The 18,076-nt window shown below is 55.6% G+C and overlaps 2 protein-coding genes across 2 annotated transcripts; both read right to left on the bottom strand.

Annotated features, from left to right (window-relative positions):
• Positions 1-1,782: 1,782 nt before the first annotated feature.
• GCG54_00015313 (uncharacterized protein) lies at positions 1,783-4,058 on the bottom strand (the record flags this gene model as incomplete). Its single annotated transcript, XM_045415118.1, has 3 exons — positions 1,783-3,429; positions 3,451-3,875; positions 3,929-4,058. The coding sequence occupies 3 exons, from the start codon at positions 4,056-4,058 to the stop codon at positions 1,783-1,785; spliced, it is 2,202 nt and encodes a 733-aa protein (XP_045258291.1).
• Positions 4,059-15,071: 11,013 nt separating this feature from the next.
• GCG54_00015312 (uncharacterized protein) lies at positions 15,072-15,816 on the bottom strand (the record flags this gene model as incomplete). Its single annotated transcript, XM_045415117.1, has 2 exons — positions 15,072-15,425; positions 15,487-15,816. 2 exons carry the CDS (start codon positions 15,814-15,816, stop codon positions 15,072-15,074), a joined length of 684 nt encoding a protein of 227 aa, XP_045258290.1.
• Between the last annotated feature and the right edge of the window lie 2,260 nt (positions 15,817-18,076).

Raw genomic sequence — 18,076 nt, 5'->3', positions numbered from 1 at the left:
TTGCCTAATCCAATCAACAGGTGTGTATACTAATTACGTCATATGTAGCTGGATATATTTGCGAATGCTAGATCAGATGTGTCTTGATACATCTGCAGCCCGAGGCTTACTCGCTGCATCTTCCCTCCAAGACGCTGCAAGGTAAAGTGACGGCCGTCTCAAGGTACGGACCGACTCCGAATCCGGGCGGCGTCACGCCCAGCTCTGAGACTGCACCATTTCTCGCGTTTTAAAACATTGTTCGTCTCCGCTTTCTTTCGTTGCGATCAACCCCACAGGAATGTCTTCTTCCATCTCAGGCACGAGCAAGACTCAATGTCTATTAAACTTTGATGACGGAGCTGCGAAACCAGCAGCATGAATATCTCCATCAACACGTTTCGTACTCAATTCGATGACAGATCTGTAGGCTATTGCATCAATGCTACGCGGCTAACGGTCCCGATCGAGCTGCCTTACAGCTCGCGTTTGACATGGGGGATACTGACGGACTTCCTCAGCAATACGTCGCCAGCAATGCCGAACAGCAGCTTCGCCCACCGCCCGGACACTTCAGCACCGATGACCAAGATTAGGGTCTGCGACGACGATGACGGTTATCATCTTTCTGTTGGTCTTCTAGAGTTTCTTGCCACAGAGGCTACCCATCAATTCCACGACAACCACGCGCTTCAGCATGACGAGTCTGCATGTTAGAGCGTATGTTAGTAGTGTTTTGGTCCAGAGGGGCGGCATACCCAATCAAGATGACTGTCTCGACTCAGGATGTCTGTTCTTTCAATGTATTCCATAGCTGGGTGGCGTCACTGAGTCAAGGATCAGTCCTTGAATTCAGTAGTACTTTCTTAATTATAGGTAGACTGCCTGGATTAGACGCAAGCGAGCGAGGATTCAAGACTAAGTTAACACGATGTGTAAGTAGTCATGACTCCAGACTGCATACAGGCACGAGGTGCGCTTCATTGGACGTCTCGCCCAGGTGAAGAAGAATCATGATCACTGGTCTGCTGAATAGGCTTGTGCCGAGACGTCCCCGCACAGTATGGGCATCGGAGTCATCCCTGGAAGCGTTGAATGTGGCCACTGCCAGATGACGCTGAGGCCTCCCGTGGAGGTTTTAAGCACTATGAATTGCGTAGTCCTTAACCTTTTAGACTGGTAGGCGAGATTGAGATCTTTTGGACAATGAGGAAGCTTTTGTGTCTATTGACCCGCGCAGCGGCTGATATGGGAGTAAGGACATGACTCCGGCTGTAGTCTCGGCACATCAGACCCTGGTATCGGCACAGCCAAGTTTTGCGTTGGGCGAACAGCTTACAGGCCCAGCGTATGCGGGCTGCAAATGGTCGCGGTACAGCTAGGTGATGGTGGTCAAGCGTTTGGACAGCCTTGAACGCGTGTCATACGCGAGAATTGGCAAGGGTTTATCATCCATAGGGTTAAAGCAGTGCAATCATTGAGGTCTATTAGACACAGCTCCTAAGATTGGCATTTGATGTTGCCAAGAAGCGCGATACTACACTACTGCGAGAACACTTGAACCGACATAGGGATCATAATATCAAACTTGAACCAGCACAAAAAGCTACAAGTATTGCATTTTCATTTTCACTAGCAGGTAATGATTTGCTCCGCAAGCGCCATCGGAGAAATAAATACATACAGCAGAGAGACGGACAAAGTCCCATAAAGCAAGCCATCGTGTACAATCTACTAAGAGTGAATGATCCTCTGACGCAAAAAAGACAGCTGATAGTTCCTCTGTCTAGAAGTTCACCACTGCTAGAACAAATCGGTATTCTTGCCCAACTGCTGCAGGGCTATCTGACGTCGATTAACATCCTCTAGCTCCAAGGTGAGCTGTGTCAACAGAGCATCCACGCCTTCCGTTGCGTATTGAATGTTGAGAGCCCTCCTCTTCATGGCTCGACACCTTGATGCTAAGAGACTTGCAAAGTCCACCTCGTCTTGAGCAGGGTCGATGATTGCACGCATTTTGTGTAAGGCGGCTCGTCTGGAATCAGCCTTCGCAACGCATGCCTGAAGCTCCGCCGAGGACATAACAACAGGATATGCTGTCCGGAGCGTATTGAACGTGTTGCGTATGCCTTCAACTCTAATACCGTAGGCTACCAGCCTTTCAGTACCAGCCGACACCTGTGATGTTATGCTCTCCATCATCTTCCGCTTCCACTCCCGCCTCATCTCTTGGGCGGCTGACAGGTTTTGACCCGTTATCTTGGCTCCCTTGCGGAGCGTGATCGGCTCATCTTCGACCAAGTTGATCTCGTCGTAGCCAGGATGTAGCTTCCAAGCGGTCATCGCGGTGCGTGGCGGCGTCAGGAGAGTCTCAAGGACGCGCCTCCAGAGAGACATGTCAACAGGCTCAGAAGACAAACGTTCCGTCAAGATGTACATCGCATTGACAAGTACCGCCACGCCGCAGTCGGTGTCGTTCTCTTGCTGGATACCGAGCTTCCAATCAAAGTTGGCCAGCACATTTGGCAGCCAACGTGGGGAAACCTTTGACAGTGCGTTCATCGCTGCACTCTCGGCGTCCTTCTTCCAGGAGGGAGATTGGCTGAACAACGAGTCCCAAATTTCAAAAGGCCCAGAATGTCGGCATACAGCCAGAACCCAGTGCTCTTCCTTAGGCAGATGAAGTGGAAGTAGTATCGTCTGGCTCTCTGACATGGCTTCGAAACGTGCGGCGAGCGGAGGCGAAGAACCTTGAACGATTTGCGTGTGAAGGATAGACACTGCGCCTGGGGGAGTGGCCCCGCTGATCAAGTCGAACAATGTGTTCATAGCGTCGCAATTAAGTCGTACACCAGGCCGTAGCCTTTCCGAAACCCCAGGCGGTAGCCGTGACCAGTCAAAGTGGCAGGAATCCTTGGTTAGGCCTTGGTCACCTGTGGATTGGTGTTGTCCTTCTGGCGTGCTGTCCTGATCGACATGTGCGTCTTCAACCGGCTTTGGAGTTGACGTCCCAGCCATAACCATGGTAGACACGCAAGGCGTGAGAGGAGTGACGAGGAATGAGTCTTCAGAGACCAAGGTCAGGTTTTTGGGCGGAGCAGAGTTGGGTGTAAGTGGACTGGTGGACATCGGATGTGGGTGATGGCTGGAGACCGAAGATGCGCCGTCGATGGAGCTGCTCTGATGGATGTCCTGTGTGTCCGAGCCCGGTGGGATGACACCCAGGTCATCAATAGAGTCGATCACTATGTCGTGCTCAGGCACAGCCCCGGCCAGGTCAATGTCTTCCAGCTCGCTGTGTTCAAGGCAGGAAATAATGGTCCTTGACCTCTTGTTTTCAGCCTCCCGACTGTGTTCGTCAGTATCAGAAGTCACAGTCTGATCCACCTCCAATTGAGCAGCAACTTGCTTTTGGAGAATAACAAGAGCGGCCTGGACGTCCGAGGGAACCTACTCCCTCGTTCGAGAGACTCGCTCTGGGCCGTTGCCTGATCTCCTTTGACCTCGTGCCGTTTGCAAGACGGGATAGGCAACCTCGAAGCTGTGAGAGAGAGCCAGCGTCTTCAGATCGTCGAAGAAGCGCCTACTGGTTACGAAGTTGAACGATCTGAGAAGGGCTTCGGGGGTGATTTGCCAAGCTTGGCTGACGGACCTGACGACTCCACCGAGCTTGTTCCCTGCCGGTCCCTTGACGACGTTGTAGAGAATCTGGATAGATCCGGGCAACTGCGCAAGTATCTGCTGACTGGTATGGGTGGCCTTGTACCGCGTGAGCACTGCCTCCAATTCATCCAAGTGCGCGGTTATATCATTGTTCTCCTCGGCGTGACGAACCAAAAGATCGAGGTCTTGATGCAGGGTGCGGACTGGCGTGACGAGCAGAGGTTCGGGGCGATCTGGACAGAAATAGTTAGCCGGAATGTAGAGGAGAATCAGACAGCTTGATCACCTTGCGTGACGTTGCGATCCTGCCCTGACGAGCGGGATCCCGTGACCTTTTCTGCCGAAGATGAATCTTGGATTGGCTGCATGGGACGCACTAACGACGACCACGATGGCGCGCTTGACAACCTCGCCATGGATGCTCCTTGTCTAGTTCGCGGCCTTCGACGCAAGGACTTTGCGAGACGCGACGCCTTGCATCGGCTTCGTTCGAGATAGAAGCACCGGTACTCGGACAGTTGAGCGGTCTTGCCCACTGGCCTGCGTGAGGGTGAAGTCGAGGCTCTTAACGAGCGTGTGGGCGAAGGAGAGGATTGCAGCTCGAAGAAGAAGAGAAGGGAGTAGGAGAGGATGTCGAGTGGAGATGCGTAGAAGAGACGGTGTGCAGGTGACAGGCAGAAGTCATGACGAGGAAGGTGCGGCCATTCGAGTAACACCACCCCTTCCCACCGCCAACCTTCCACCATCTCAGGCTGCCTGGGCGGTCCAGGCAGGTACGTCCTCCAGCGTGCACCTCCTCTGTAATGTGTCGCGCCCCGTCTGTCACTGCGGTTTCATCAGCTACCTACTCCAGTACCTTACCTACCTCCAAGATGCGACGGGCCCCGAACGTACCTGGCTTGGGTCCAGAATCATTTGAATCGCTGCCACTTCTCCCGTGTCCCCCGACGCAGGCTTTTCAACCATCGACGACCGAACATGCTTAGACCATCGGATACATACTCTCCGATCGTATTGCCTGCAGATCTGCCCAGTCTACGCGTGCCACTCGCTTGGACTGCTTCGAAGTCGGTCTTGTCTACAGTGCTGGCAGTGGCTTTCTCGTCTGGCGTCTAATTTGCGTGCACACAGAATGATGTGCTCAGTATTTCAGGAATAGAGACTGCAGGCAGCTGCACTGGGTCAGAAGCGACACAATCAAGTAATGTCCAGCGCAATCACCGCAGAGCCTCAGAATCACGTACCGCAATGGATTTGCCTTGGAGGATGTTGGCAGTTGCGCCACTATATGTACCGATCATGTCAGACGTCGCCGGCGGGGGGTGGGTGGTAGCTTATGGGAAGTAGTAGCTCAGCTTGCACCAGGGCCAGCTACCACTTCATGGTGGGGTAGGTGGGGGGCGAGGTGGTAGCTCAGCTTGCACCAGGGCCAGCTACCACCTCATGGTGGGGCAGGCGGGGGGCGAGGTGGTAGCTCAGTTGCACCGGGGCCTGGCTACCACTTCATAGTGGGACAGGCGGTAAGGTAGTTAGTCAGGTTGGCGTTGACTTTCATCTGTGGTTCCGGTTCGTTCAGACGAACGATTTTCGATGGAAACCAATCAGTCATAAGCCTGCTGTCCGTCAGGCGCAAACAGAGGACAGCCAGGCGACGGTTTTAACTCTTGAGTGAGCCCTAAACGGGATGCCTGACGGAAGTGCCTTACTCTACCCGCTGGAGCAGTGAATTTCGCACAACCCTGGCCCGGGCGCTTGGGTGCTTATTATTCTATTGGTTAGATATGTGGGGTTTGTGCGGAATCACGGTGGGTGGTTCTACTGCTTGAGGTGCGCTGGGATTCAAACGGCAAAGTGAACCGTCGTATGGGAGAGGGAGAGATTGAGGGCAGATGTGGCTAGGAACATCTGACATAATCGGGGCAGATGTGGCACATTTCCCGCTATCGTTCAGTGCGTTTCGTAAAACGCAGCACCGTTGGCAGTGTCACTAAACGCCCTGTCTTTGCTTCCCGTCCACAACTTTCTAACTACAGCGCCGTTTACCGCGACAAACAACGAGCCGGCGAAGCACCTGTGGATCTTCAGACTAGAAAAGGCCGAATCGCGACACGACCGACCTGCGACTTACGACAGCTCGGGGTAGAACGCATCATCTGTAGAGGTTGCCGTGCGCCGTCAATTTGAACATATCCGTCGAAGCATGGCCGTGTACAACAGGAGAAAATCACAAGGTCGGAAGCACACTGCATTATCGTGTCATATCCCGAGCCCAAGTGGTCCTACTCATCATTACATCAAGCGAGGCGTGGCTGTGATGCAAGGCACTTCGGGAGACATCTAACAATCAGTCGGATCAGCTAGCTGGACCCCATGGAAGTATTCTCTTGGTGTCAGTGCAGCATTTGAAGTTCGACTGCCTGTCAAGCGCAGCGGCAATCCGACTCTTCAGTGGGAAGGTGGGGTGGCGTGTAACGCGCCGCTGCCATGCTGGAAACCGTATGGGCGGCGATTGTGACAGACGGGAAGGCGGAGGTGCAGGCCCCAGGGCAAAGGCAGGAGCAGGGGCCAGACATGACCCGGAATGAGGGGCGCGCCGTGGATAAGTGGGAGAGGCGGAAGAGACGACCACGTAGAAGGAATGAGAGATGCAAGCTCCAGCGCGAGGGCAGGAGCAGAGAGAAAAGAGGGAAAACGTCGCCGCAAATCAGGGATTCGATACGGAGCGGTGGGGTCGAAATGGCTGTCGAGGGCCGAGTTTGCGGGGCACAAACAACTCGCTGGAGTCGAGTCTCGAGGCGGTGGGAAACTGAGATCAGGGCTTGACGTGCGGGCGCGGAGCGAGGAGGGTGGCCGATGGGGAACAATCAAGCCGCCGAAGCAAGTGGCTCCCGCAGTGTTGGTGGCAAGCATCCACCAAGAACAGACGCGATAGGAGGAGGGCGTGGAAGGGCTCGGCGTGGGAAGCAGTGGAAATGCGGGGACCTGGCCGAAAAGGAAATTGGCGAGGGCCTGCGGTGCAGGTTGTAAAATAGTACAACCTGCAACGTGGTGGGAAGGTGCGTACCTGCCAGGGACCGTAGGAGTAAGTCGTCCACGGGTACAATGGATAGCACCTTACGAACCAAGGCCCAGGAAGCAGGTGACCCAGCACCCGGGCTTTCCACCTCGGCGCTAGATCGGTCCGGTGTTGTTGTTTCTCACCTTGATCGGTGCTTTTTGCGAGCAAGCGAAGGTACTGATATCCCAACCCTCCAGTAGGTGTGGCCGTATGCGTCGGAGGAGGAAAGTATTATGCTTATGAAGGCTGTCCACTTCAACTCAGCCTGACGTCGTAATCCCGATTGCGACGAAGCGTCCAGGCCCATGGCCACGCGGGTGGTGCATCTTACCTTGCCCCACCCCCGGCCCGGCGAGTGGACCCAACAGCGAGTACCCGACAGCGAGTGGACCCGACGACGAGTGCACCGGTGTCTCTCCGTGACCGCGACCAGGCTCCGTGTCATTTACGGACGTAATCTATGGATTAGTTTGCAACAATCGGACGCAACTGCAAAAGTACGTTTCGTTCCGGATGTCCGCAAGCTAACGAATAATAAAAGATAGATGATCAGCTTAACACTGTGCTGGAGCAACGTCTCGTATCTTCCGTCGACTCCAATTAAGGCCGTCTTGGGTTCCTGTCTCGACGCTTGTCTCAGGGAAAATGCACAGAAGGTTGGGTGCGAGTGGGATGGTCTGTGCCTTGGCTTACAAAAGTGGGTCAATGTACACCTCAGGGAGCACAATGGCCCATGCACATTTCGTGCAGGTAGGTACCTTACAGATGTGGCCTGCCCCGCTATGAAGTGGTAGCTGGCCCTCGTGCAAACTGAGCTACCACCTCGCATAAGCTACTACTTCCCATAAGCTACCACCCCGCTTCAGTGTTAAGCTGCCATCCCATGCTAGGTAAGTATGTAACCGAATGCCGCCGTTTGACGTGGCCCCACCTAAGATGGGAACAACGCCAAAATACGTCCCCACTAACAACTGAAGTGCGGCGCCGGGTCCGACGCCATGATCGCGCCCGCGCCCAGCCTACTACTGCATGGTTCTCAGCGCTCGTCACGAGCAAAGACAACTTATTCGCTGTGTTTTTTGTTCAAAAAGGACTTCTGAAAAGATGCAAACAGAAAAGGCACTGTCTGTGTCGCGACGAGGGCGCTGGGCAGCCAACATCAGATGTGGCTAGCCACATCTGATATCATCAGTACGTACCCCAGCTATGCCACTTACTCCAGCGTGCCTTTTAATCCCCCGCCTGCTGTCGTGACGCACTGGACTATTGCCGCTGATGTGTGGCAGTTGTTGAGAACTGTGACTGCAGATCGGATCCATCAATTATCGTTCTTGAGTTCTGAATTATCGTTCTGATTTGCCGTCTCATGTGGTCGTCGGCCAATCTCATCACATCCGCCTATTGTCCCCATAGACACCTAACTTGCACGGACACCGCCACCACTCGAAATAGAAGGTCTGGGCTATGGGTCATGTCCCCTGTACTCGCTTGGGGGGCAACGACTTGAGGTACTGAATCAGCGCTCGTAGCACTGCAACCAATAACGCTGCCTCTAACACCTGCCTAACTTCTAGCAGGACGATCTCGTCGTCGGCAGTGTCGTCGGGTCCGGTCAGGGGGGCGTCTGCAGTAGCCGTCTTCTTCTTCTTCGCAGTCGCGGGACCTTGCCGCGGTTTTTCTCAGCGGGGGCCATGGTGGGTAGATGACGAGGGCGTCCGGCGAGAACGTGTCGTAGGTTGATGGGTAAGGGTTCGCTGTCGAGGCCGGATGGTGTCTGCCGTGGGGATCGCCGGGGGCAGAGGGGGACAGGCTGAGGTGGACAGCAAGCCGCGCTAGTGGAGACGCTAGCCAAACGGGACTAGACGGCACCGACCGGCTGGGTCACCACGTGGAAGAGGTGGTTGCCCCACTTGAGATCATCTTCCGTAAAGTGCACCGGTCTCGCAGATGCGGCGATCGCCAAGGGACGCGGCGGGGGTGGGTTGCAGGGTCTCTTGGGGAAGGGCTGATGCCGGTGCGAAAAACGGGGTTGGCATTCGGGCGGCCTGTTCTTGGGCGAATGGGATCGCTGCACAAAGATCACACAGGCATTGGTCGCCGGCGTTAAGGTATGAAAGATGGTGAGGTGGTGCGAGGTATCGTCAAAATGTCGCGACAGGGCCTGTCTCCTGCAGCTGAGCAAGACAGCTTGACAAGTCGATCTGGTGACATGCGAAGCTTGATTCGCGTGAAAGGGACGGCGGGCTTTGTACCTTTGGTCGTGGTTCCGTGGCCGCGGTGCTCAAGCCCCCCACTCGCCTGGAGGAGTGCAGGTCGAAAGTCGAAAAACCACCACCAAAAACTTCGACCTGCAGCGTGTTCATGCCAGCAACCCACCGCACTAAGTGAGCAACTACCGATTCACGCGTTAGAATCGGCAGGTGGTCACTGGTAGCCTGAGGTGCAGACGCAGATGCAGACACAGACGCAGGTGCAGGCGCAGGCGGTTAGAAGTAGATTGGTGGTAGGCGCTCTGACGTCAGCGGACAAGCCCTGTAACTCGGCACCCACACTCTGGAAGTATTCTCTGGTGCGTGAAGTGGCTTGATTAATCTAGCTACGAGCGCCGGGCGCGCCTGGCTACAAAGTGGTGTGGCCGACCCCTTACGTAAAGGCGGGATTCGGGCCGGGATTCGGGCCTCGGGCCCGGGCCCGGCCGACTACCGTCTCGCATCTGGCTAGCCGGTGACTGGGGCTTTGGAACACGAAAGCTGGTGTCGCGAGCGCCATGCCTACCACCCGTGTGCAGAGACGGCGAACTTACGTGGGTAGCTACCATCCAGCGGTGAATGTGCCGGACATTGCAGCTTCTGGCAAATGAAGCAGCCATCGTGACGTCGACTCTTCCGCTGCTGAAAATCAGCACGAGGTCAAAAATCGGTAGAAGGTAAGGACCGTAGCCTGGACGACTGCAGTGCAAGCTTGAACACCAGGGGACGCTCATATTTAAATGTGACCAGCTGACCTGGGACACCCCAACTTTGAACGGAGCCTCCGGCATATTTCGCATCGACGATTCCGCATTTGCGGGAACTTCTCGTACTCCCAGTCTATCGCCAAGGTCACGTACTGTATTCGGAATCCGGAGTGCACTGATGCGACTGTGAATTCCGTGAGAATACCACAAGGAGTTGTATCTGGTAGCAGGCTAAGTTGCCTTGGTCAGCAATTATGCTCCTTTGATTTGGAGGGGTTTAGTCTAGGCCATGTCCATCGTCACCTCTGTGGAAAATCCCAGCGAGATCCATGCTGTGGCCTCAGCCACGGAGGCTTGCAAGTGAAGTGGTTCAGGTCGGGGCCATTGCGTGCCTTACGTAATACAGATCGTAGAAAACCCCGGGTTTTCTTCGACCTGCAGTGGGCACGTACCTCTGGGGCAGTTGTGTCTCTTACGTAATACAGGTCGTAAAAAACATCGGGTTTTCTTCGACCTGCAGTGGGCACGTACCTCTGGGCCAGTTGTGTCTCTTACGTAATACAGGTCGAAAAAAATCTGCAGTGGGCACGTACCTCCAGCATTGACATCTGCCTTTCCACGATAATTTTCCGATTTCCCCTGATGATTCGCTGCGATGGAGAGTCAGCTAGAGCACACGGCAAAATTGGTTGCAGACTACCAGGAGCAGGACAACAGCCTGAGTACTGCAATTGCAGTAGTGATGATGGTCCAGAACCCGGTGTTGCCAAACCGCAAGTCAGCCTGCCGTTCATCCGGTTCCAGTACGATCATGCCCAATGCAAACGGAGGACGTCAAAGAATATTGACCCTGGACGAGATGCGACAGCGATGTACCTTACCCAAAAGGTCGCGGTGAGGCGCGCTCCAGAACGTGCCGGTTCCCAAACGCACTGCACCTGTCGTAATCGCGGTCGCAACATCGCCGTCCATTTTGATGATTCTCGCGAAAAGACGGGTGACGTATTGCAACGTCGGAATAGAAGAGGGGAACAAAAGATCCCAGATTTCCAACGAGAGCGCTGTTCGCATTGGAAGACCTCATCTGCATCTTTTTTGCGACCCTCGATCTCACCATCTTCTGCTCGCCCGACACACGGCGACAATACACCGCGTGCAGTCTGCATGGCGACTTCACCGGCCACGTGCAACTTGCATTACGTAAGTCCAAATGCAGATACCTTTGCAATCTGTCAGTTCGCGCTTGTCATAGTCATCCTCTGACCCCACGACTACAGCGGCTCCAGGCCCTGGTCCTCGTCCGTCCATTTACACGTTGCCGTCATTCCGTCAAGGACAGCGGTCGCATTCGGCCTGCGCTGTGTGCATGTAGTCCACATCCATCTGAGGCTTCAACAGCCTTCGGCTCCAGATTACTGGTACGCCAGTCAAACAGGACAATGCAGTCAGGTGGATCAGCACGATGCAAAGACTCGGCCAGCCCTCGTGCAGCGAGGCAGCTTCGCGACGCCTGGAATGCTCGGCAAACGTCAGCGCCCTCGTGGCGGTAGCATCCAGCGTCCCTCGCCGTCACAAACCCTGCGGCCCCGAACGTGATTTTGCATCAATAGCGAATGTCGTGACTCGTGGCTAGACACTCTCTCCCCTTCCACGTCGATGTGAGTCCATCGCTAGCTACGAGTGCAGCTTTCGATACTTGATAGGCCGGCAGTGACCAGTGGACTAGCACCCGATGTTGTCGTAGCGTTCCCACAGGCCAAGATGCACATTCGTGATAGCTTCTAGAACTACGGGAAAGGACACTCCCCCAAATGCACAACTCTCACGCACAACACCCGCGATCGCTGCCACAGTTCGACCATGGGGTGGGTGGCTTTGGCGGCCCGACCGACGCGTGGCTGGAGAGCCGGCGTTATCTCCCCAGCCACAAAAAAGTGGACGAATGTACACTCTGGAGTGTACAATGACCCACATTAATTCTTGACGGCTTCAGTCTACCTACCTGCCACGCCGCCTGCTTATGTCAGACAAGGCGCTGGCACAAGTGCCTGCACGTGCACGCATCACTCAGGGCCATGCTGTGAAAAATCACAGCAACGCGCTAAAGGTGCTGTAAAGCTACAGGGTCTCAGCGCCAGCACGTGCCTTGGAGTCCATGTTGGAGTCGCTGCCACTTGGAGCCGCAGGTGATTAACCATGCTCGGGCAAAATTGCCTTGCGCACATCGCCGCCACCATACTTCAAGTGTTCGCAGGCGCTGGTTTAGGACTTGTGCGGGGATGGAAATTGGCTCAATTGCTAGACGGCGCTTCCCTGTCGAATGACCTGAATCCGAATGCAGTCTCGCGGTTGGTAAGAATGGGCTGGTGAGGTCCGCAATGGTCACAATCTCTCATGATTCGGCGTGGGATCAAGTATCCAAGCCGCCGGCAGAGACTAGAAGTAGAAAACTCACGGCTGGGGACAGTCGGCTTACCAACGCACTGCATGTTTGGGGCTTCAGTATTTGCTGCGAAGGCCGACCGAGGGCCGTTGTTCACCAGAAGGAATTGAGCGTGTGAGCTACACTCAAACGCACTGCAGCCCGCCTCCAGCACAACCTCTCCCTGGTTGATCGTTCGCGTCAGAGATGATGGACACCTAGCTATGTTATTAGACTCTGCGTCTCCTCCCGCTGCTTCCTTCTCCAATGGTCTTCTGTAGTCTCTCTCGCTGGTAGTTCGGGAACTGTGTCTCGAAACGCTGGAATCCCGGTCTGGTCATGCTAGCGGCTAGAAATCTTCTGCTCCCAGCCTTTGGGTTTTCTCTACAAGCCAACATCTCCCGCCGTTGTCACCATGGGGGTTTCGGCGCGCGAGGTGCCGATGGCCCTCTCCTTCGTGATAGCTTGCTCTCGGCTCATTCGGCCTACACGGACGGGGCGCACACTCGATGAACCCCTCGTCGTGGACCGAGTCGATGTCCCAGCGATCGGCGCTGATGATAGTGCGCCCCTCCTGCGACCCGTCGGATGCCGCACGCGTAGGGACCCTCATCTGCGACAAGAACGACGATGTGCAACGGCATATCATCACCAAGGTCGCATTCGCCCGCGACGAGACGCCTGTCGAGCTCGTCCGGGGCGATCATCTCTGAGGGCATTAAGACGGCGGCTAAGAGCCGCCCGATTTCTCTTTGTAGTAGACCCAGGAGGCCTGGCTTTGCACCGTGAGCATGCCGACCGTATTGCCCACCCACAGCAGTGGCGCCCCGAGGAAGACGTGGTAGGCTTTCTCATCGGAGAAGGCCGGGGACGACTGCGTATCGGATACCGCAAGCCCCTCGTCGGTGCGCAGACGTATGAAGTGGACGGTCTCGCCAATGGGCCACTGCACCCGCTGTTCGGGTATGGGGACGCCTCTGGTGTTGCGCATGATGAGGCCGGCCGCACTGCTTGACTACGCGGCGGGGAACCGGGGTTGACGTCGACATCGAACTTGAACAACGCGCCGGACGGCTTCTGCTTGCTGACCAGGCTGTCAACGGCGAGCTTCGAAGCGTTGGTACCGACCGTAACGACGGCGCTCTGCGGCGACACTTCATTGCCGACTAGCAAATGCATGCTGGGCCGACCGGTTAGCATAGGGTTTGAGGGTGTCGCGCGCGAGGAGGTCCGCCACAGCCTCGATAGCACCGACCATGAGCGTGACCGCTGCCGACGTCGGCTTCGGGTCGTTGTCAGGGATGCGCAAGTTGTAGCCCTCGGCAGGAAGTTGTGGTCGGCAAGGGAAAGCCCATGCTTGTTCTCTCTCGGTTCGTTACTGGGGTATGGTCGAGGTCTGTTCCGTGGGGTTCGTCTTGGTAACTTCATTCCATGTTAGCTGGTCCGAGTCAAAGTCTGATTGATGATGCAGCGAGGGTAGTTGCTTACCTGGGGGAGGGCGAAGCAAAATCTGGTGCTCGAGTCGAGCGAGGGGAGGCGGACGGCGGGAAAATGGCGGAAGATGCTGCTTAGACCGTGCAGGTCGATGACAAGGATTGTCCTGCTCGACAATGTTGGACTGGGGCGGGCGAAGTTGACAAAGACGAGGAGAGAATGACGCCGGACAAGCCATGGTCACAGCCAGATGTCGTATGTGACTGCGTCTGACTTGGTTGTTGCCGTCGCCGTTGCCGGGGCTGGGCTGGGACCTGCACACTTCGCCGCATGCAACCACACTGGCGAATGTTCGTCTCGTTCGATCGAATGCGCGGGCAGGCCCTCGATTGATTACGGCCAGGCTTGCCAGTGGAGATAGCCGCCCGATCGGAGAATTTCCTCCCGGAGATTTATGACCGTGAGTGGTTTGAGTGGGTGGATGCAAGGATGCAAACCCCTGCGAAAAGCAGGCTATGGGGGAAACGACAAATGCAAAGCAGGAGTGGGTGGAAAGGATCAGAATGGGAGGCGGTGCATTGTGCCGGCAACCTCCCAGGAGTGGAGTGCCCTGATCCTCTCTTAGCCAATCAGCGGTGTAGGTCATACTATTTTACGACCTGCACAGACCTCGGGCAAGACCCAAGGAAGGCGGGAAACTATGCTGCCTCCTGCCCGTCTGGATCTTAGGCGGTACCCAGGCAGTAACTGCTCCATCAGGACCTGGATAGACACCTGACACTTGTTCTGGAGCAGATGGCAGGGCACAGGCAGTCACACAGGCAGCATAGGTACCTACCCGCCTTACCGGGCAAAGTCTGACCGTGTCATACCTTGGATACCTTGAGGTCATGGTCAGAGTTTTGGTGGTCAACGGTCAATGGCAGTCGCTCCCACCCGCAGCCGGGGGGGGGGGGGGNCCCCCCCCCCCCCCCCGGGGGGGGGGGGGGGGGGGACAAGTGTGCAGGGTGGGGTTGCTGCCCCAGGCAGGCAGAGCCATGGTCATACTTTTCAGGCCTAAAAGTATGACCAAGGAAAGAAAGAGGACGGGCAGGAACAAGAAAGAAGACGGAGTTGCCCCAGTCGCTGCCATCGCCCGGAGGATGCGCGCGTCTTGTGCGGCCTGCACTGGACTCCCGCCGGCGGGAGATGTCTCGGGCGGAGTATCTGCTGTGATATTCCACAGCGTCAGCAGTGTCTCCCGCCTCCCGTCTGGGCCCCGCCGCGCCACTTTGACCCTTGCAATCAAACACATGTGTGGCTCGCGACCGTTTGTCATTCAAAATTGCACAACACTCCTGTTCCAAGGTCACTCAACGAGATGGGTTGCACGACATTTCAGGCGGATTGATGGAGGCGGTTTTCACAGATTGTATTCCTCGAGAGGCTGCTAGCTAAGGGAGGGCTGCTGGTGAAGTTTTGAGTCTTGGAAATGACGTCGGGTGTATCTGCGACTCCTAGATGCAAGCCAACCTCGGAAACGACAAACAAAGAAGCCCGACAAACGGCAGCGACTCGTCTCAGAACATATGGGGCTCGTATTCGTAGACTTGACTCGGATTGTCGATAGGAACCTCGATATCAAGCTCGCCCTGTGTGTCATACAGCCGCAACACGACTTGTGTTCCGTTGCGCATGAAGATGGCGACTCGGCCCAAGCCGATGCTGTTGACGACGGGGCGTCCGACCCACCAGGGGACGTCCCGTCCCTCCAACACGCGAATGGCTGAAAGCCAAGTACAGACGATCATGGCGGTGGCCTCCGTGGCGCTGCGGTCCATCTGCTCCGCAACTTGGCCAACGGTCAGAGGACCGTATGTGGTTTGCAGAAACAAAGTCAGGGCATGCGCCTCGTTCTCGGTCCACAAAGGGATCTGGAAAGATGGAATTCAGTTAGCGGGGCTGCTTGGAGAGGATGACACGTCGCTTGCTTACGGGCTCTGGCTGCGGGGTGCTGACACGAGACTCGTGCTCGGACTCGTCTCCCTGGTTGTTGTCCTCGCCGGGGTGACTGGCGACGATTAGATGGCCGGGGGTTGCCGAATCGAGCAAAGGATCGTCGGGCTCGAGAAGGTCATTGGCCACAACAAATTCGATAAGAGATTGGGCGTCGTGGTCTTCGTTGTCTTGGACAAGCTTGGAGAAATGGTTGAGAGTCGGAAGCATCAGGCAATCGTCACGGTCATCGTCATCCGCCTCCAGGCGGATATGGATTGGAGGGGAGGATGGCGGCTGCACCTGTGCAGTGGTGTCGGACAGGTCCATCTCGACGTCACGACTGGGATTGTTGTCGGGTGCTCTTGAAAATCTCAAGTTGAGGGCAGGGGGGAGCTGCCCAAGATCAGCGAGCGCCCGGGCATCTACTTTGGCGTGTTTGGGTAATGGAAGGTAGACACAGAGACGGAAGGAAGGACTCAGCAGCAGGGCCCTGCTGGAGATGGAGACACGTCCCTGCCTCCGAAAGACGTATCCCATGCGCCGCACCTACCTTACCCTAATGGTGCACTGCAAGGTACCGATAGGTGTCCCTGTCCTCAGAACCAATATGGATGGCGCTTCCCCCCCCAGCCCCTGCTGTCTCTGCTCACAATCATGATTCCATGTGAATCTGCCCGAATCCACGTCCCAACTTCACCAACGTCCCGACTTCACCAACACCCCAACATCCCAATCCCCAACAATCAATTCTTCTCCATTCATCTTATTTCCTTCGACTCTACAAACTTTCCAACAGCGGCCGAGATACTTCGTGGGATGCTGCGTAGACTGCTTGTTAGCATGCCCGCCCGGCATGCATCTCTCTCCGGGACGACAAGACGAATTTGCCAGACAGCTCCAGGCGGATCCTCACCGACAACTCAAGCGTAGGACAGACGCCAGTGAGATTTCTTCTTACCAGGAAATGGATCCGAAGCGTCCCCGGACAGGAACCCCTCAGTCCATGGCACCTAAAACTATCACCTTCAACGAAATCTACCAAGATGGCAAAGAGGAGTTCAAATCCGAAGCGTCCCCGGACAGGAACCCCTCAGTCCATGGCACCCAAAACTATCACCTTCAACGAAATCTTTCTTCCCTTCTAAGTTTTCTTCTTCGCAGTTTGCCGCCTGGAGGCGCACCTTGTTGACTGCTGGAACGAAAATCTACAAAGATGGCAAAGAGAAGTTCAAGCACAAGATCGTTGAGTTCGAGGACATCTTCTACATTCTGAAGTAAGTGGCAAAAACAAAAAGTCATCGATGAAAAACTGACAACTGGCTAGGCTGGCTCCATTGCGAAAAATCCATGTCGGCAGTCGGCTCAGACATCTTGACTTACGGCCACGGCTTGGAGTATTTCCCCTGTTGGGTCGGCTTTTCGATCTCTCAGAAGGCTGGCGATCGGCGGGGTAGTCGGGCGTGTATGGGTTGATGCAGATATTGGTCTAGAGAATTGAGCCGCAGTTGAAAGCGAGCCTGCACGACCTCAGTGTCCTGGGGGCCTAGCCCGTGGGGAACGGTAGTAAACGAATGGATCCTTCCCATTACCTCTGTATCCAGGCCGTCGTGGAAAACAAGATGACAATCGAGTGTTTCTACTGCGCGCTGTAGCCAACCGTTGCACCACTGTGCTTGAAGTTCTGCGTAGACGGCGTTCATGGTTGGTTGGTGTGGAGGGCGCTCCGTCTTGTCTCCCCGCAGACCCCTTCCTTCGAACCATGTACATGTGTACTACGCCGTCTCCAGCACAGGCACAGGTAGCCCGGGCCGAACCACTCTTTGCCTAAGATCCCCGCTCGACATGACGACACATACAGTTGTATGCCTATACAAATACTTTCCCACAAATGTAGCCTGGCTTGCTTCGGGACACACCACCCCAGCCCTCAGCTCCCGTAGCCCACGGTACGCTTCGTTCGAATCTATTATTCTTTCTATACACAGCGCCATTTGTCTGCCTTCAGTCGCGTTGAGTTCGGGCACGTAACATAAAGCTGGGGCAAAGGCACGAGCTTTGTTCCGCGCCCGTCGTGCAGTGTCATGAACGATCCAGATTGTCCGAGGAGTTTCCGCGCCTGTGGGTCCATAGACAGGAAAAACAGTGAAAGCCTGGCTTGTTCCATGTTGGCGTTACCTCGGTGAAAAACGCAACGCCGTTGCGTTGTGCTACCACGATGGACCCGGAGCATTTCACACGGCGCGTCTACGACGGTTGGGAAATGAAGGAATGCCACGCGGTGGTAGCGGTGAGGTTCGAGGCGTTCGGCCCGCGTCACAAGTTGAAAACTGTCACAGTGGAGTCCACCGACGAACGATTAATCCTCGGGCTGTAGACACCATGCAGGGTGTTTCGGCCATATGTGTACCAAACCTTAGGGCAACCTCCTTCCTCCCCACGCCTTGTCCGTGAGAGGAGGGCCCATAAGTACAGCATAACTCAAGGCGGCGCCAATGGCGTTCGATCGAGACCCAGACGCGTACAAGGACGCGCTTAAACGTACCGACTACACCAAGCGTGGCCAAACGAGATCGATAATGAGCACGCC

The sequence above is a fragment of the Colletotrichum gloeosporioides genome (genome assembly GCF_011800055.1).
Source record: "Colletotrichum gloeosporioides strain Lc1 chromosome Unknown consensus_86, whole genome shotgun sequence".
Lineage (NCBI taxonomy): Eukaryota > Fungi > Ascomycota > Sordariomycetes > Glomerellales > Glomerellaceae > Colletotrichum > Colletotrichum gloeosporioides.
The sequence above is the reverse complement of the archived record's forward strand: the minus strand, read 5'-3'. Positions and strand labels throughout refer to the sequence as shown.